This window comes from Petromyzon marinus, chromosome 9 (genome assembly GCF_048934315.1).
Source record: "Petromyzon marinus isolate PM22_M1 ecotype Great Lakes invasive population chromosome 9, UKy_Petmar_22M1.pri1.0, whole genome shotgun sequence".
NCBI lineage: Eukaryota > Metazoa > Chordata > Hyperoartia > Petromyzontiformes > Petromyzontidae > Petromyzon > Petromyzon marinus.
The window spans coordinates 12637372-12650199 of NC_133675.1; the positions used below are offsets into that span (position 1 = coordinate 12637372).

The following is a 12828-nucleotide window of genomic DNA, read 5'->3' on the forward strand; positions in this document are numbered from 1 at the left end:
AGTTAGAGTTTTAAAACGTGGCAAAATATTGAGTTAACGTGAACTGCTTTTTTCCCACCATCCCTTAATTTATCATGGAATATTTTCTCGGAGTCATTGGTAGGCTGGGGTAGGTGAGTGAGAAGTAGCCAAGCCAAAGAGAGAGGTGGCTTTCATTTACTGGTGGACCATGGCGTTATTCCCAGAGCTGCCTACTATGATGCTCATGTAGATGTGTCCTAAACACTGGTATCTTAACACATCGTCTGGGGAAGTACCACTGGCTAATAGTATAGGTATTCTAGAGGGGCTCTGCCCTGTTTTTACACCTGGTTGAGGTTGTTAGCCAGTACTGGAACTCGTATTATTCTGCTCTAGCAGTAGTTATGAAGGTACTCTTAGTGAAATGGTTTCCTGCAGGCCGGCTGCCTGATTGTACAAAAGCCCCAAACCCATTTGTAATGCTTTGGAAGGGTGCCTTATCAGTAGGCATATAATCTGGAGGCATCTTTTGTGCCAGTTCATGACTGTAGGGAGTTTCAGGCAGATGATTTCCAGGGGGCACTGGTGGGGCCCAATTCGGGAATAGAGTAGCCTTTGGCTGTAGGTGCACTTGCTATACTAAAGCAGTCAATGCTGGTGAAAAGTGCTTCCTTTAGGCATTATTCCAACAAATACAACAAAACATCCGAAGTTAAAAAGTGAATTGCAGTACATTGGGCATGCGCTCTGTGTCATCTAGAACTGACACTTGAGCCACTAGTGTCCTTTCGTGTCACATCAACGGTTCGCTTGATGTATTGACGCATCCAGCTGGTTTCGCCTTCTCACTGTGTCTGCCGCAACTGTGACAGAACGAGCCATCACCCCAGCTAGAGATAACAAACATATTGCCTACATGAGCAGCATGTGAAATGCCAGTGGCACCGGCATCTGCGAGTGAGATGAGATCACAACTGTGTGTGGCAGCAGGGCCTGGCCGTGACAGGCCTCTGCTGCATCATCATATAAATCGATTAACCTCCAGTCTCATGCTCACGGGTGGTCAGTCACCTTATCTCACTTATAGTGCTATTACCATGGTCACTGTTCCAGTAAACTTCACTCAATGATACCCCCACTTAAGTTGAGGACTTGGTTTGCCAGACTATTTCATCTCATCCATAATGTGTTCACCACACAGCAGGTCACAACACTTAGCCCAGGTTTGCACTGCTCCCACCCTTCCACATGAATTCAAATCGATATACTTCCCCTTCACCACTGATTATGAATTTGCACACTATTAACACACATTCTAGTAGATCGAGTGAGTGATATCTGAAGCGATATCTCAATCGGTTCCTGGTCAACCCCTTGACTACCTTGCACTGTTTCCGTGCCATGACTATCATTGCTTGAGGAGGCCTTCATCTGGCAGTAAATCAACAAAAACTGTAAACTATTTCGTGCGCATGTACAAATGAACGTGCCTATATGTCAGCAAGTCTCCAGACTTGCCTCACTGGTGTTCAGCCCACCTTGTATAAAGTGGAGAGGAAGCGCTTGATTGCCTGGTCACGTCCATAGCACAGGTAGCTGTGGGAATACACGTGGTACTTTCTTCCGTACAGCTGGATGGTCAGGCTGTCCGGTGAGCCCTGCAGAGGCTCCTCAGTCATAAATGTGATCTGAGTGGATGCTCCACCCAGGTCCAAGGCTCCTATGGGCTTCGTGGATGTGGTCCATTGCCATTTGCCCAGCCATGTGAACTGAGGGTTTGAGCAGATAATCCAAAAACAGACAACAACAGATTTTACACTTTTGGCAGGTGAGTTATACTCTATGACAGAGCCATCAAGGCTTCCAGAGGGAAGCAGATTCCAAGTGACACAGAGGAAGTTATTGGACAAGGGCCCAATTTTATTCCTTGCACCAGGACCCTTGGCAACCAGACTATGCCACCGACGGCATCGTATTATGCTACAGTAATAGCACCAAGTGTAGCCCCCGTGACTCTACCTTCTCTCAGCACTGGTCCAGTGAAATGTTTTAATCACGAACACTGAATTTAATATATGTGTAGTGACTGGGAATGTCACTGTGTGGTGCCGGGCCTGCGAGGCCACGGCGGATATTGTTGGCATTACGTGTAGCCCGCTTACTGGGCGTAGTACCAGCCCTAGCGGGGCTTGGGTGAGCGCTGGTTAGCGCAGAGGCACCACGTACAGTGTGCGGTGCGGGCTCCCGGTGAGGGAGCGAGAGAGAGAGTGTCAGCCAGCCAGGGTTACGCTGGGGCATGACACGCTGGTTGACCTGCCGACACGTGACCGGATGATATTGGAGGGGGGCCACCGGTGGACGGGGGCCGCTGGGTGGTCACGTGGTATAGAAGAGCTCTCGGGAGCCTTGGAGAAAGAGCCAGAGAGATCGAGAAGGTGGGCGGGGCGAGAGGCGGAGCCAGCCCCAGCCTGGGCCGATATAACGGGGGCCCCGTGAGGGGCCCGGGGTTCTTGTCTGTTGGTGAGAGAAGATCCACGTCGGGTTGAAGAAGCCTCTAGGCACGCGGTCTGGGACCCAGCTTGTGGGATAGTGGGACCGTGTCTAGTTCTGCCGTAGCGTGGTTAGATGGGCGTTAAACACCCCAGTCTAGTTTACATAATGTTGTGTTGGTGTTAATGTAAATAAAAGTGTTGCTCCCAAGACAACGTCTGCGACTCAGTTGGACTCACTACATATATACTGATCACAAATAGTTTCGCTTAAATTCCCTGCTCGTAAAAACCACTGTGGATGTGGGTCATATCTTGACTTAAAGCTTTCGTGACTGCAGGAATGCATATTCTTTGGGTCTTTCGGTAAAGTCACGTATCTACGTAACTTCACCGAAAGACCCAAAGAAGATGTGGGTCATATAACAGTTGTGATGTCTTTTAATTGAGCATCAATCCTTTTTTTCGGGAGCGTACTTCTCTGGGATTTTTTTTACCAAGTCCGCAGTGAATGTGTTTGTGGTAAGAGGAGAGTGGAGTTCCCAAAGAAAACCCGTGGATAGAAATGGATAATGTCGTGTACTTGGCAATAGCGGAAATTCGATGGTGACCATTACTCTCAAGCCAATAGAAAGTTGACAGTAATAGTGAAAATACATTGTATAGTTACTAAATTTAAGTTGAAAAACACTAGCCAAAAGCAGCAAAAGGCTATTTATGATGGGCGTTGGGTCGTTTCCATGCCTGAATGAAGTTGTACAAGAAGTAATTGGCCGTGATCCAACCGTAGGTTCCCTCTTCCTGGCCTGAGATGATGCGCGCCTCACGGTACGAGAAGGGATACGAGCCGAGCACTTCCCGCACCGAGGACAGCACTGCCTTCGCTGCCACCGAGTCACTCATCCTACACACACACACATACACACAAAGACAAAGATCCCCCGTATAGCCTTAACAGACTGCAGGGGCAAGTGCTGTTAGCGAGCACCTATGAACGTCGGAACGGTACACGAGGGGGGTGGGTGTGGCCAGCACCACGCCCGACCGCCTTTGTATCCCCAGTGGCGATGTTAACACACCGCACCAGGTACTCATTGTAGGCTGAGTCGACCTAGGGGAGGCCCAGGACCGGTTCAGATAATCGTCACTGGTGTTGGCCGTGGGCGGGTTCATAGCGCAGCGCGTTAAACGCTGTACTACCGCACACACACAACATATACGTTCGCACCAATACAACCCTTCCCCAGACTGTGTACGTACTGGGAGAGAGCGCCTATCGAGTGCAGGCTGATGGCTCATTGGGGTTGGTGTCAGCAGCAGCCAGCTGCTGACACCAACCCAGCAGCAGCAGCCAGCTGCTGCTGCCTTTTGTCTTTGCTGATAGTCACACACTGCCTGCGGTGCCCTTTTAAGGCTGGGACGACCTACGAGAAACCCAGGACCAGTGCCGGACTAAGCTAGTGCGGGGCCTGTAGCATGATGTTATGAAGGGGCCCTAAATAAAAAATAAACCCCATAAATATGAAAACACAATTTTTTTTACTTGCATAGTAAAGTAATAGTATTTTTCATTTGCAATACAGCCAGATAATACGACAAATCGCTAACCTTAAAACCCAGTCGTTCGTAAAAGTTGAAGGTGGTATAGTACTATAGTAATAGAGCAAGTGCAGAATCACTGAACCGGAATTGATAGCTCAAAAGCATTTAGCGCGGGGCCCTTGAAAGTGCGGGGCCCGTAGCTACTACACGTGTAGCTACTTTTGCTACTAGGATCATCCGGCACTGCTCATGAGGACCAGTTCAGATATGCCCTGACATCGACGTCAACTATGGCTAAAAATAAAACTTCGTTCGCCAACACAACAGAAACAGTCACCACCATTCGCCACGAAGCGATGGCGATGTCACCACAGCGCTTTGAGGCCGCATGAAGTGTCGACGAGGCTTGCAATCAGGTCACAGGGCAGGTCTAGGTGTTATGGGTTAATTAACATAACTGTGCACAGGGTTACAGGGTTGTATTATTGTTCGTTTCCATTCATATGTCTCGCTGCTCATTGCCGCATTTTGTCCCCGTAAAGGGCACGTTGCAAGTGAGAGACCAATTAATCTGATGGAGCCATCTCTGCCGAAATGCTTCGTCAGCCACACGCCTGCAGTGTCTGCTCTTGTACGCTACATGACGGCAACGAAGCCGCAGAGCCCCGCTTAGAAGAAAGTGAACGCTTGGGTCCCCAGCAAGCCGGGAGGAGGTCTAAAAATCCTCAAAATCTCCCCAGCAGGGAGATGCCGCCACCAGAAGGTGTGGGGTGGAGGCCCACATCTAGGCCGCATGGCCTGCTACTGTCACCTGGGGGTCCACGTAGCGAAGCGGAAACATTACTGCTAGAGTCACTGGGCCACCTCCACCGTCTCATTTCTATGCGATGGTCTAATTATGTGCACACTTTTTTGTGAATTGCGAGTACAGATAATGATGTATTGCTACTGTAACCCGTAACTGCTTTGTGATGGCATGCCATTCAATTCACCAGCACATATTGAGTCCAATCTCCAGGCATGCTCCAATACTCCCTCTTACACGGTGCGAAAGAAGCTCAACATACACACGCATGCCCATACATAAAAGTCACCCTCGCATATTGAGGTATATTTTTGATTAAAGTGTTATTCTTCTTTCGTATGGATTTGTTGGGGTTTGAAATAGATTACAAATTGATGTCGAGATTTGATATCCATTCGACTTCTTCAGGACAATCCGTGTGGATTTGTTTCAGATCGCCGTTGAATGATCCAATTGGGCAGTCAGTCACGATACGTTGCACGGTCTGAGATGTCGCACCACAGATTCAAGTGAATCTGCGTAGTCTATCTCTAGTCATGCTCCAACCTTCTCTGTTGGAATCCCATAGACAATGTGTGGTGGGTAATGCAGGTCAAGGGGGGGCCCCCCTCCGGCACTCACTCCAGGAGCCTCATGCCGGCAGTGGCCCCCAGAGCCAGCGGGGTGTCAGCCCAGCGGTCCTTGGGCACGATGGCCTTGGCCTTGTCCATGCACGCCCGGAGTGACTCCCCGGCCCCAGACGGGGAGCTGCTGTAACTCGAGATCCCTCCTCCTGCGAGTTCATCAAAATAAATGTTGTACCAGGTAAGGGCCCACTGAGCTAGAACACTCTTTTGCTTAAGCGACCTGGCCACAAAAATTACAGCTTAACGGAGTGGCTTATTGGGTGGACATTTATAGCAGCCGAATGATCTAAACGCATGTTTCTTAAATCTGGAAGGAGAAAAAACTTGGCGGACGTGGAAAAAAAATCCCCACGACCACGGCAGAAAACATGGACGCTCCAAATATACAAGCATCAGGGTCGGGATCAAACCCACGACATCCTGTATTCCAGGTGGGGTAGTTAACATCTCGCCACCATGGCACCCAGATTCCAGGCAACAGATCTGCCAGGTGTTAAGAGGTCTACAAGCTGAAATAAATGTAATCAATGCACAGGTACAACAGCCCTGTTGTCAATCCACTGCTGGATGACATCCCGCCCACGCCGTGTGGACCGTATGAATTATTTGATCACACTTCACCACCCTGGTCAATGCGAGTTGGTCAAAGTGAAGGTAGATAAAGGGAAGTCTCAGACAAGACGGCCGGGTAACAACAATGAAGTCATAATTCATGAAAAGCAAGAGCAACCACAAAGCACAGCGTTTTGTTGACTGCCCACAGTCCCATAAACCACGGGGAATCCCAATAAATATTATGCACCCATGTAGATTTTGTCTACACTTGGCCTATTCTGACAATTAAATCTGCCTCCGTTTAGGATTAAAAAAATAACTGGCGTTGTCAATAATAACATAAATTGCATTAAATGCTGTATAACCAGGGATTAAACTGTTCTACAGTCCATAGCTGCTATGCTCTAGTCACTCACACAGTCTAAAAAATCTTGCCAGGGGGGCAACACTTATCATGTGCCCTCTTTATATATACCGATGCTTCTGTTCAATCCACTGCGTGCAATTGCTTAAAGTTCAGCAGGTGGCCAAGGTTTGAGATCGTCCACATCTTGCTGGTATGGCAAAACTTAATGTTTTGTCCTCAGGGTCAGCAGGTGTTGAGATGTTCACTGATACAAGTCTCCAGCATGCCCTCCATTGCCTCGCAGACCAGCGTGTGACCGAGGACATCAGTGTGTTACATTTTCAATCCTGGAGCATGATGAAAACTCATTTTGTAGACCAGACACAAATGGCCATCTGCTCCTCTCTGCAGTAGCAACATTCCAACAATGCCTACGATGTCGGTGTCAATAATTGTCGTTCCGTGTATACTTCGAGGTTTGTAGACGATAGTTACAAAACTCATAATAAAGGTTTTTTTGGGTTAGATCGCGTTATTATAAATGTGTCGCAACACTCCACCACCCGACATGGCCAATCAGTAAAAAATGTGTCACGTTAACAAAACGCCAATTCGTTACTTCTTCAGCCCACCGTTGTGTTTGAAGAGTGAATCTACAACATTTAAAATGTTGTGGATTCACTCTTAGGGGGTGGTGGAGGGTTGCGACGCATTTATAATAACGCGCTCTAACCCAAAAAAACCTTTATTATGAATAATACTGGTCGCGAAAGACTACGTGCTAAAGTTACAAAACTGTTTCCCGAATGAGTGCAGTTCGATTGTCTTCGGATGCTACCCGTTGCTCAATCGTTCACTTGAAGTTGAAGTTTTGTTCCTGCATGAACCTTCTCATGGGCTCCACTCGGCGAGCAATGTGCTGCACGAATTGACGAATAAGCTTGTAGGGCCAAGGATGAAGGCAGGCTTTAAAGACGCTAGCTGGCCCCTAAAGCTCTGGTTGCTTTAACTTTGTGTAGTCCTGGATTCACCTTGCTTCGTTCCGTATCCTCGTCAATAATTATCATTAAATATTCCGTGACCAGGGCATGTACATTAACCCAGAATATCGTATTACTTGGCAGAGTACACAGTAAGTGTGGGGCATTTTGCATTGTCACCATCCTCTAGCTAAGTGTTCTTCACTCATTTTCAGAGGGGAGCCACTTTCGCCGATAAGACATCAGTGCAAGGGCCACCACACATTTGCAACCCATTGGGGGTTTGACAGCAGCAGCACGACGACGATGATGATGATGATGGGGGTGTTTTCACCATGTGTGTATTGTCGCAAGGGAAATGGCCGAACTCTGAAGGAGGCATTGGCGATATTGGCAAACACGATGGAGAGTTCTGTGGCAAAATGAGCAGGGAACCGGGGAGGGTGTCCAGGGGGAGACGACTTCGTGTGAAGCACTTGGGTTAGGGTGAAGATGTGCTTTGGCAGCATGGGCTAGAGAAGGACAGGAGCAGAGTCGGAGTCAGGCGGGTGGGGGGGGGGGGGGCTGGTGCGTGAGAGAGGTTTGGGGGAAGCATAAGGGATGCCTTGATGGTTTTGGCGATTGTGGCAAGTTTACTGGTGAAGCACATACAGAATGGAGGTTGCGAGCTTCATTTATAATTATTTGTGGGCCATTGTGACCGAGGGCCAGCCGGCTGTCGGGAGGGAGGAGACCTTTGAGGGATTTCTAAAGGTTGCGAGTGCTGCTTGGGGTGGTTTGGATGCAACCTTTGATGCAGGAGGTAGGTGATGCAAGAATGTAATGAGTCCGGTCGGTGGCGAGCACATTGCGGGAGTAAGTCTGTCCCTAACTCGCCTCGTGATGCATTCGGCGTGGATGGCAACAGCGGACAGCCAGTGGGAGTTCTGTGATGACGTCCGAATGCTTTGTGAGGTGCTCATTTTTGCAATGCTGTCCTGAGATCAGTTTCGAGCTGATGGGCACAAACACCCAGGTCATAATAATGATAACAATTTTGTATGTACACTGAACTTCTTCCGCACCGTACGTAGCCAACTGTGCTCATCGGAGGTGTGGTGGAAGGACAACTAAACACAAGAAGCAGTTCTAAAAACATGCATTTTCAATCTAGATTTGTTTCATATAGCGTCATTCATGCAAATTTCATCTAAAAAACGCTGAACATTTTGAGCCATGTTGAAATTAAAAAAGTACGAGAACACCACAGATAAACGAAATAAAACGTGACCAAGATTACAGAGATGAACAAGGCACGGACTCGGTGGGACAACATCAATCACTGAAGCACTCTCAAGCTTGACTAGCTTGGGTCGGGTAAAGGGAAAAACGTGGAGAGGCAGTTGATGAGTAGATGCTGGGCAGTTTAGTCATAGGAAATGTGCTTGGTTCTAAGCCTGGCTAGATATGTATTAAAATCAAATCCAACTTTTCACATCATGGGTCAGGCTTCATTAACATTTACATATTGCTGCATGAAAGAAAATACACAGCAGAGGACAGTTCGTGCGGAGAGATGTCCCTTCCAAACGCACGCATGAATTTTCTCCGGTTGCGACTGGACGATGATGCTGGATGTAATTACCAGCGAAACGTTGTACTCAAACTGTAAATGTTGTGGATTCACTCTTCAACACACCGGTGGGCTAAAGTAGTGAATTATTTGTCTTTTGTCAACGTGACACTTTTTTTTTGCTGATTGGCCGTGTCGGGTGGTGGAGGGTTACGACACATTTATAAATAACGCGATCTAACCCAAAAACCTTTATTATGAATAATATTGGTCGCGAAAGCCTACGTGTTAAACTGGACGCTGCGGGGTTAACTGCGCTGAGCGGATTCACCTTTGACGTTGCAAAGGTGGCGCTGTGCAATCACCCCCGTGTCGTTCTGCTTCTCCGCCGGCCACTCGTAGACAAAGAGCGCCGTGTGGGAAGAGCCGGCATCCAGGACTATCCCGTACTGACACGGCAGAGAGACATTACGGTAAGGACAACTGTCAGTGATATGTTCACTCACTGTAATAATGATGATACAATCTCAAAGGCGAAATTCATGCAGCTATCTATAGCCATAATTTTGCCACGGAGGAATTGCAGCCACAAAGGAATGGCATTTAAGAGCGATGTGTTCGGTGTAAATGCACACAGATGAGTAATGTATGATATATTAAATATATAATCCCTCATGCAATATGGGTTTCCATTGTAATGATTATTTTAAGTGAAAACAAATGTTCCCCAAATAGTAAACCAGTTGTGCTATCATCATCATGTTATGAGATTAAATGTTTATTGTGGCTCTGACCACGCACTACAATTTCCACGTGTTAAAGAAGAACCCAAAGAAGCATATATCATAGAGCTGCTTCTGACACCTCTTCAAATGACTTTTTGTGTATCCATGCGCTAAGGGACACATTTTCGTCATGCCCAATTGCCAACAAACATTTGTCACATGGTGATCGAATTGATACTTTTAAATGTTCTACTTGCTTTTTTTTTAAATCAATGCAATTTCAAATGAGGTGTGACTTGTGTTTTGTTTGCACAGTTATTGGCCATCAACTCACCACACCCGTGAACCAGGTTTAATATTTTGCGGCAGACCCCAGTTCAATCTCGGGCTCTCAGCAGTGTCGGTGGAGTGTTATGAACCCAACGCCATCCAACCACCTCAAACACATAGACAGCCCCTTTTTGTCAATGACTGACTGGTCGGAAGCCTCCCCACCTCATGCCGTGTTGGGGAGGGGGGGGACTTTGGGGCGTGGCCTAAGCCTTGTGCCGGATTATCCTCGAAGCAAAAGTAGCTACATTAGATAATAGGGCTTTCCCCTTTTTTCTGGCAACAAAACAGCTGTGTTAAGATGTTAAAACACCAAACTGAAACCTTTTACAAGGAATCATGTCTGCATTAACCACAATACTTGTGGTCAGAATGCAAACAAAAAAAGTACTCTGATAATATATGCATTGACTTTGAAACTGATTGGTCCACACCAGAGACAGCTTTCTTTTGAGCCTCGTCTCAAACGCCAAAAGACGCCTTTTGGCGTCCTCTGGTCTAACACCGTTTGAGACGAGGTTCAAAAGAAAGCTGTCTCTGGTGTGGACCAATCAGTTTCAAGGACAATGCATACATTATCAGAGTTTTTTTTTTGGATTCTGACCACAAGCATTGTGGTTAATGCAGACATGATTCCTTGTAAAAGGTTTCAGTTTGGTGTTTTAACATCTCAACACCTGTTTTGTTGCCATAAAAAGGGGAAAACCCTATTATCATATTTTGGTACAGGCAAAGGAGGCCCCATGATGTAGCTGCATACTACGGGCCCGGCACTTTCAAGGGCCCCGCGCTAGATGCTTTCAAGCTATTTATTCCGATAATAGAGCACTTGCTCTATATACCGCCTTCAATTTTTATGAACGACTGGGTGTTCAAGGTTAGCGATTTGCCGTATTATCTGGCTGTGTAGCAAACGAAAAAAAAACAATTACTTTACTATGCAAGTACAAAAATGTGTTTAATATTTACGTGTTCTTTTTTTTATTTAGGGCCCCTTCATAACAAATGCTACAGGCCCCGCACTAGCTTAATCCGGCACTGCCTTAAGCGGTATCTCGTTGACCGCTTGTTGCAGAGAGCCACGGTTCACATCCAGGGCGGGCGCGCCGTCCTGATAATTATTACTGTGTGAATAACCGTAGAAATAATACGCACCGAACACTTCACAGTGGATGTTAATGATTCCCCCGATGCCATTGGTAAGAGCACGCCATCGTGTGCGGCTGTTCCATTTTTTTTTTCAAAATTCGAGAATTACCTGCAAAATCACTCAACGTGTACTTTCTACACATTTGAGTGTAGTCATCCCCCAACACTCGCAGACCGGGTGCTGGAGTCACCTTGTGTCAACAGAGCCAGTTGCAACTGATGTTTGAGATAAGACGTGTTGTAAAACGCTCAGATATACCCCGGTGTATAAGGGGCATTTTATATATATTGAAATCAAAATATCATTGGCTATATTCACAACGTTGGTAAGTGTGGCTTGGTTAAGGCAAGGAGTATAGACGTTGGACCACATCCACCTCATGTGTAAATTATTATTTAGAATTATATACGTAAGTATGACACGATTGTGATATTGTGTATACAGGCATGCGTACCTTCATTGGGTTTTTGCCCGCATTCTTCAGTAGATATCCGGTTATCACCGTTCCGACCATCGCCACCGTCAGGGCAATGATGATGGTTACTCCGAGAACAATTACCGGTAATGTACATGTTTTGGTAGACATTGCGTGGAAAGATTATTCTGCTGGGAGGAAACACAACCATCAGACCTTTGTACTACACCTGACAGTTTCTACTTTTATTGTCCTTTACTGATTGATCCGAAAGTGGCGTCGCTTTGCAACCATATAAGGAAACCTGCCAACGTGGATTGAAATGGCAATTTTTTGTTCCTCTGACCCCAATTGAAAAAGATAACTCCCGTATTATGCAAATTGCCTCCGTCGTTGTAAAATAAAAGCTACTCGGAATGTAATCCCAAGTTTACAATGTCGAGGCGTTTGCCTGCCTCCTGCTTCTGAACCCAGTATAGGGTCGCCTCGAGCATGAACATAGACGTACCAATGGGTTTCAATATTTCATTGAGTCACCTTACCAAGTATTCAAGTTCAACACGGATTGCAAAAACGCATCACATTACTTGTATCAATGTTGTGGATTTGTGGAGATTGAAACCGCTATGTCGGAAAAAGTAAAACCGGTTATTTACAGCATTGGAACCTCCTTTGCCAGTAGCAAAATATGATAATTGTTTTTTTTACCCTTTTATCTGGCAACAAAACTGACACCTTTTGGCGTCATCTGGTCCAACACCATGTGAGACGAGGCTCTACGGAAAGCTGTCTCGGGTGTGGACCAATACATTTCAAAGACAGTGCATACATTATCAGAGTTGTTGTTTTTTGTTTGCGTTCCGACCGCAGGTATTGTGGTCAATGTAAACATGACTCCTTGTAAAAAAAGGTGTCAGTTTTGTTGCCAGATAAAAGGGTAAAAAACCAATTATCAACGGTTATTGACAGGTTTATCTATTCACCTTGATGTTCCCCTGGTTTGTCAATTGCTACTCACCTCTGACTGGAAACACGTATTAAGATTGTTTAGTTTGTTCTAACTCTTACAGGAAGGCAGCAGCCAATTTTCTGTAATGGTCTTTGGGTCTTTCGGTAAAGTCACGTAGATAGAAGAAAAATAATAAAGTAATAAATTATTATTAAATTATAAAATAATAAATTTGTATTTTATTACTTTTCTATCTATGTGACTTTACCGAAAGACCCAAAGAGTATGAATTCCTGCAGTCACGAAAGCTTTGTCAAGATTTATACTCTAAAGGATCAACAAAAGTTTAACAACATCCATAGCAGAAGATAAGTTTCACTGTTAAAGCACTTCACAGCATCGA

At 46.1% G+C, this 12828-nt stretch overlaps 1 protein-coding gene across 1 annotated transcript; it reads right to left on the minus strand.

The window, feature by feature from the left end:
• Window positions 1-1475: 1475 nt before the first annotated feature.
• LOC116940753 (ectonucleoside triphosphate diphosphohydrolase 2-like) lies at window positions 1476-5575 on the minus strand. The gene is made up of 3 exons (XM_032950938.2): window positions 5419-5575; window positions 3195-3354; window positions 1476-1730 (listed from the first exon to the last, which is right to left on the minus strand). Exons 1-3 carry the CDS (start codon window positions 5505-5507, stop codon window positions 1491-1493), a joined length of 489 nt encoding a protein of 162 aa, XP_032806829.2. The 5' UTR covers window positions 5508-5575; the 3' UTR covers window positions 1476-1490.
• Window positions 5576-12828: the final 7253 nt, after the last annotated feature.

Bases quoted from the DNA above. Each gene is read 5' to 3' on its own strand.
- LOC116940753 (XM_032950938.2), bottom strand. From the start codon at position 5,507: ATGGACAAGGCCAAGGCCATCGTGCCCAAGGACCGCTGGGCTGACACC. The intron at 3,355-5,418 runs GTGAGTGCCGGA...GTGTGTGTGTAG, and splicing joins GCCGGCATGAGGCTCCTGGA to GATGAGTGACTCGGTGGCAG. The intron at 1,731-3,194 runs GCATGGAAACGA...TCAAACCCTCAG, and splicing joins TCTTGTACAACTTCATTCAG to TTCACATGGCTGGGCAAATG.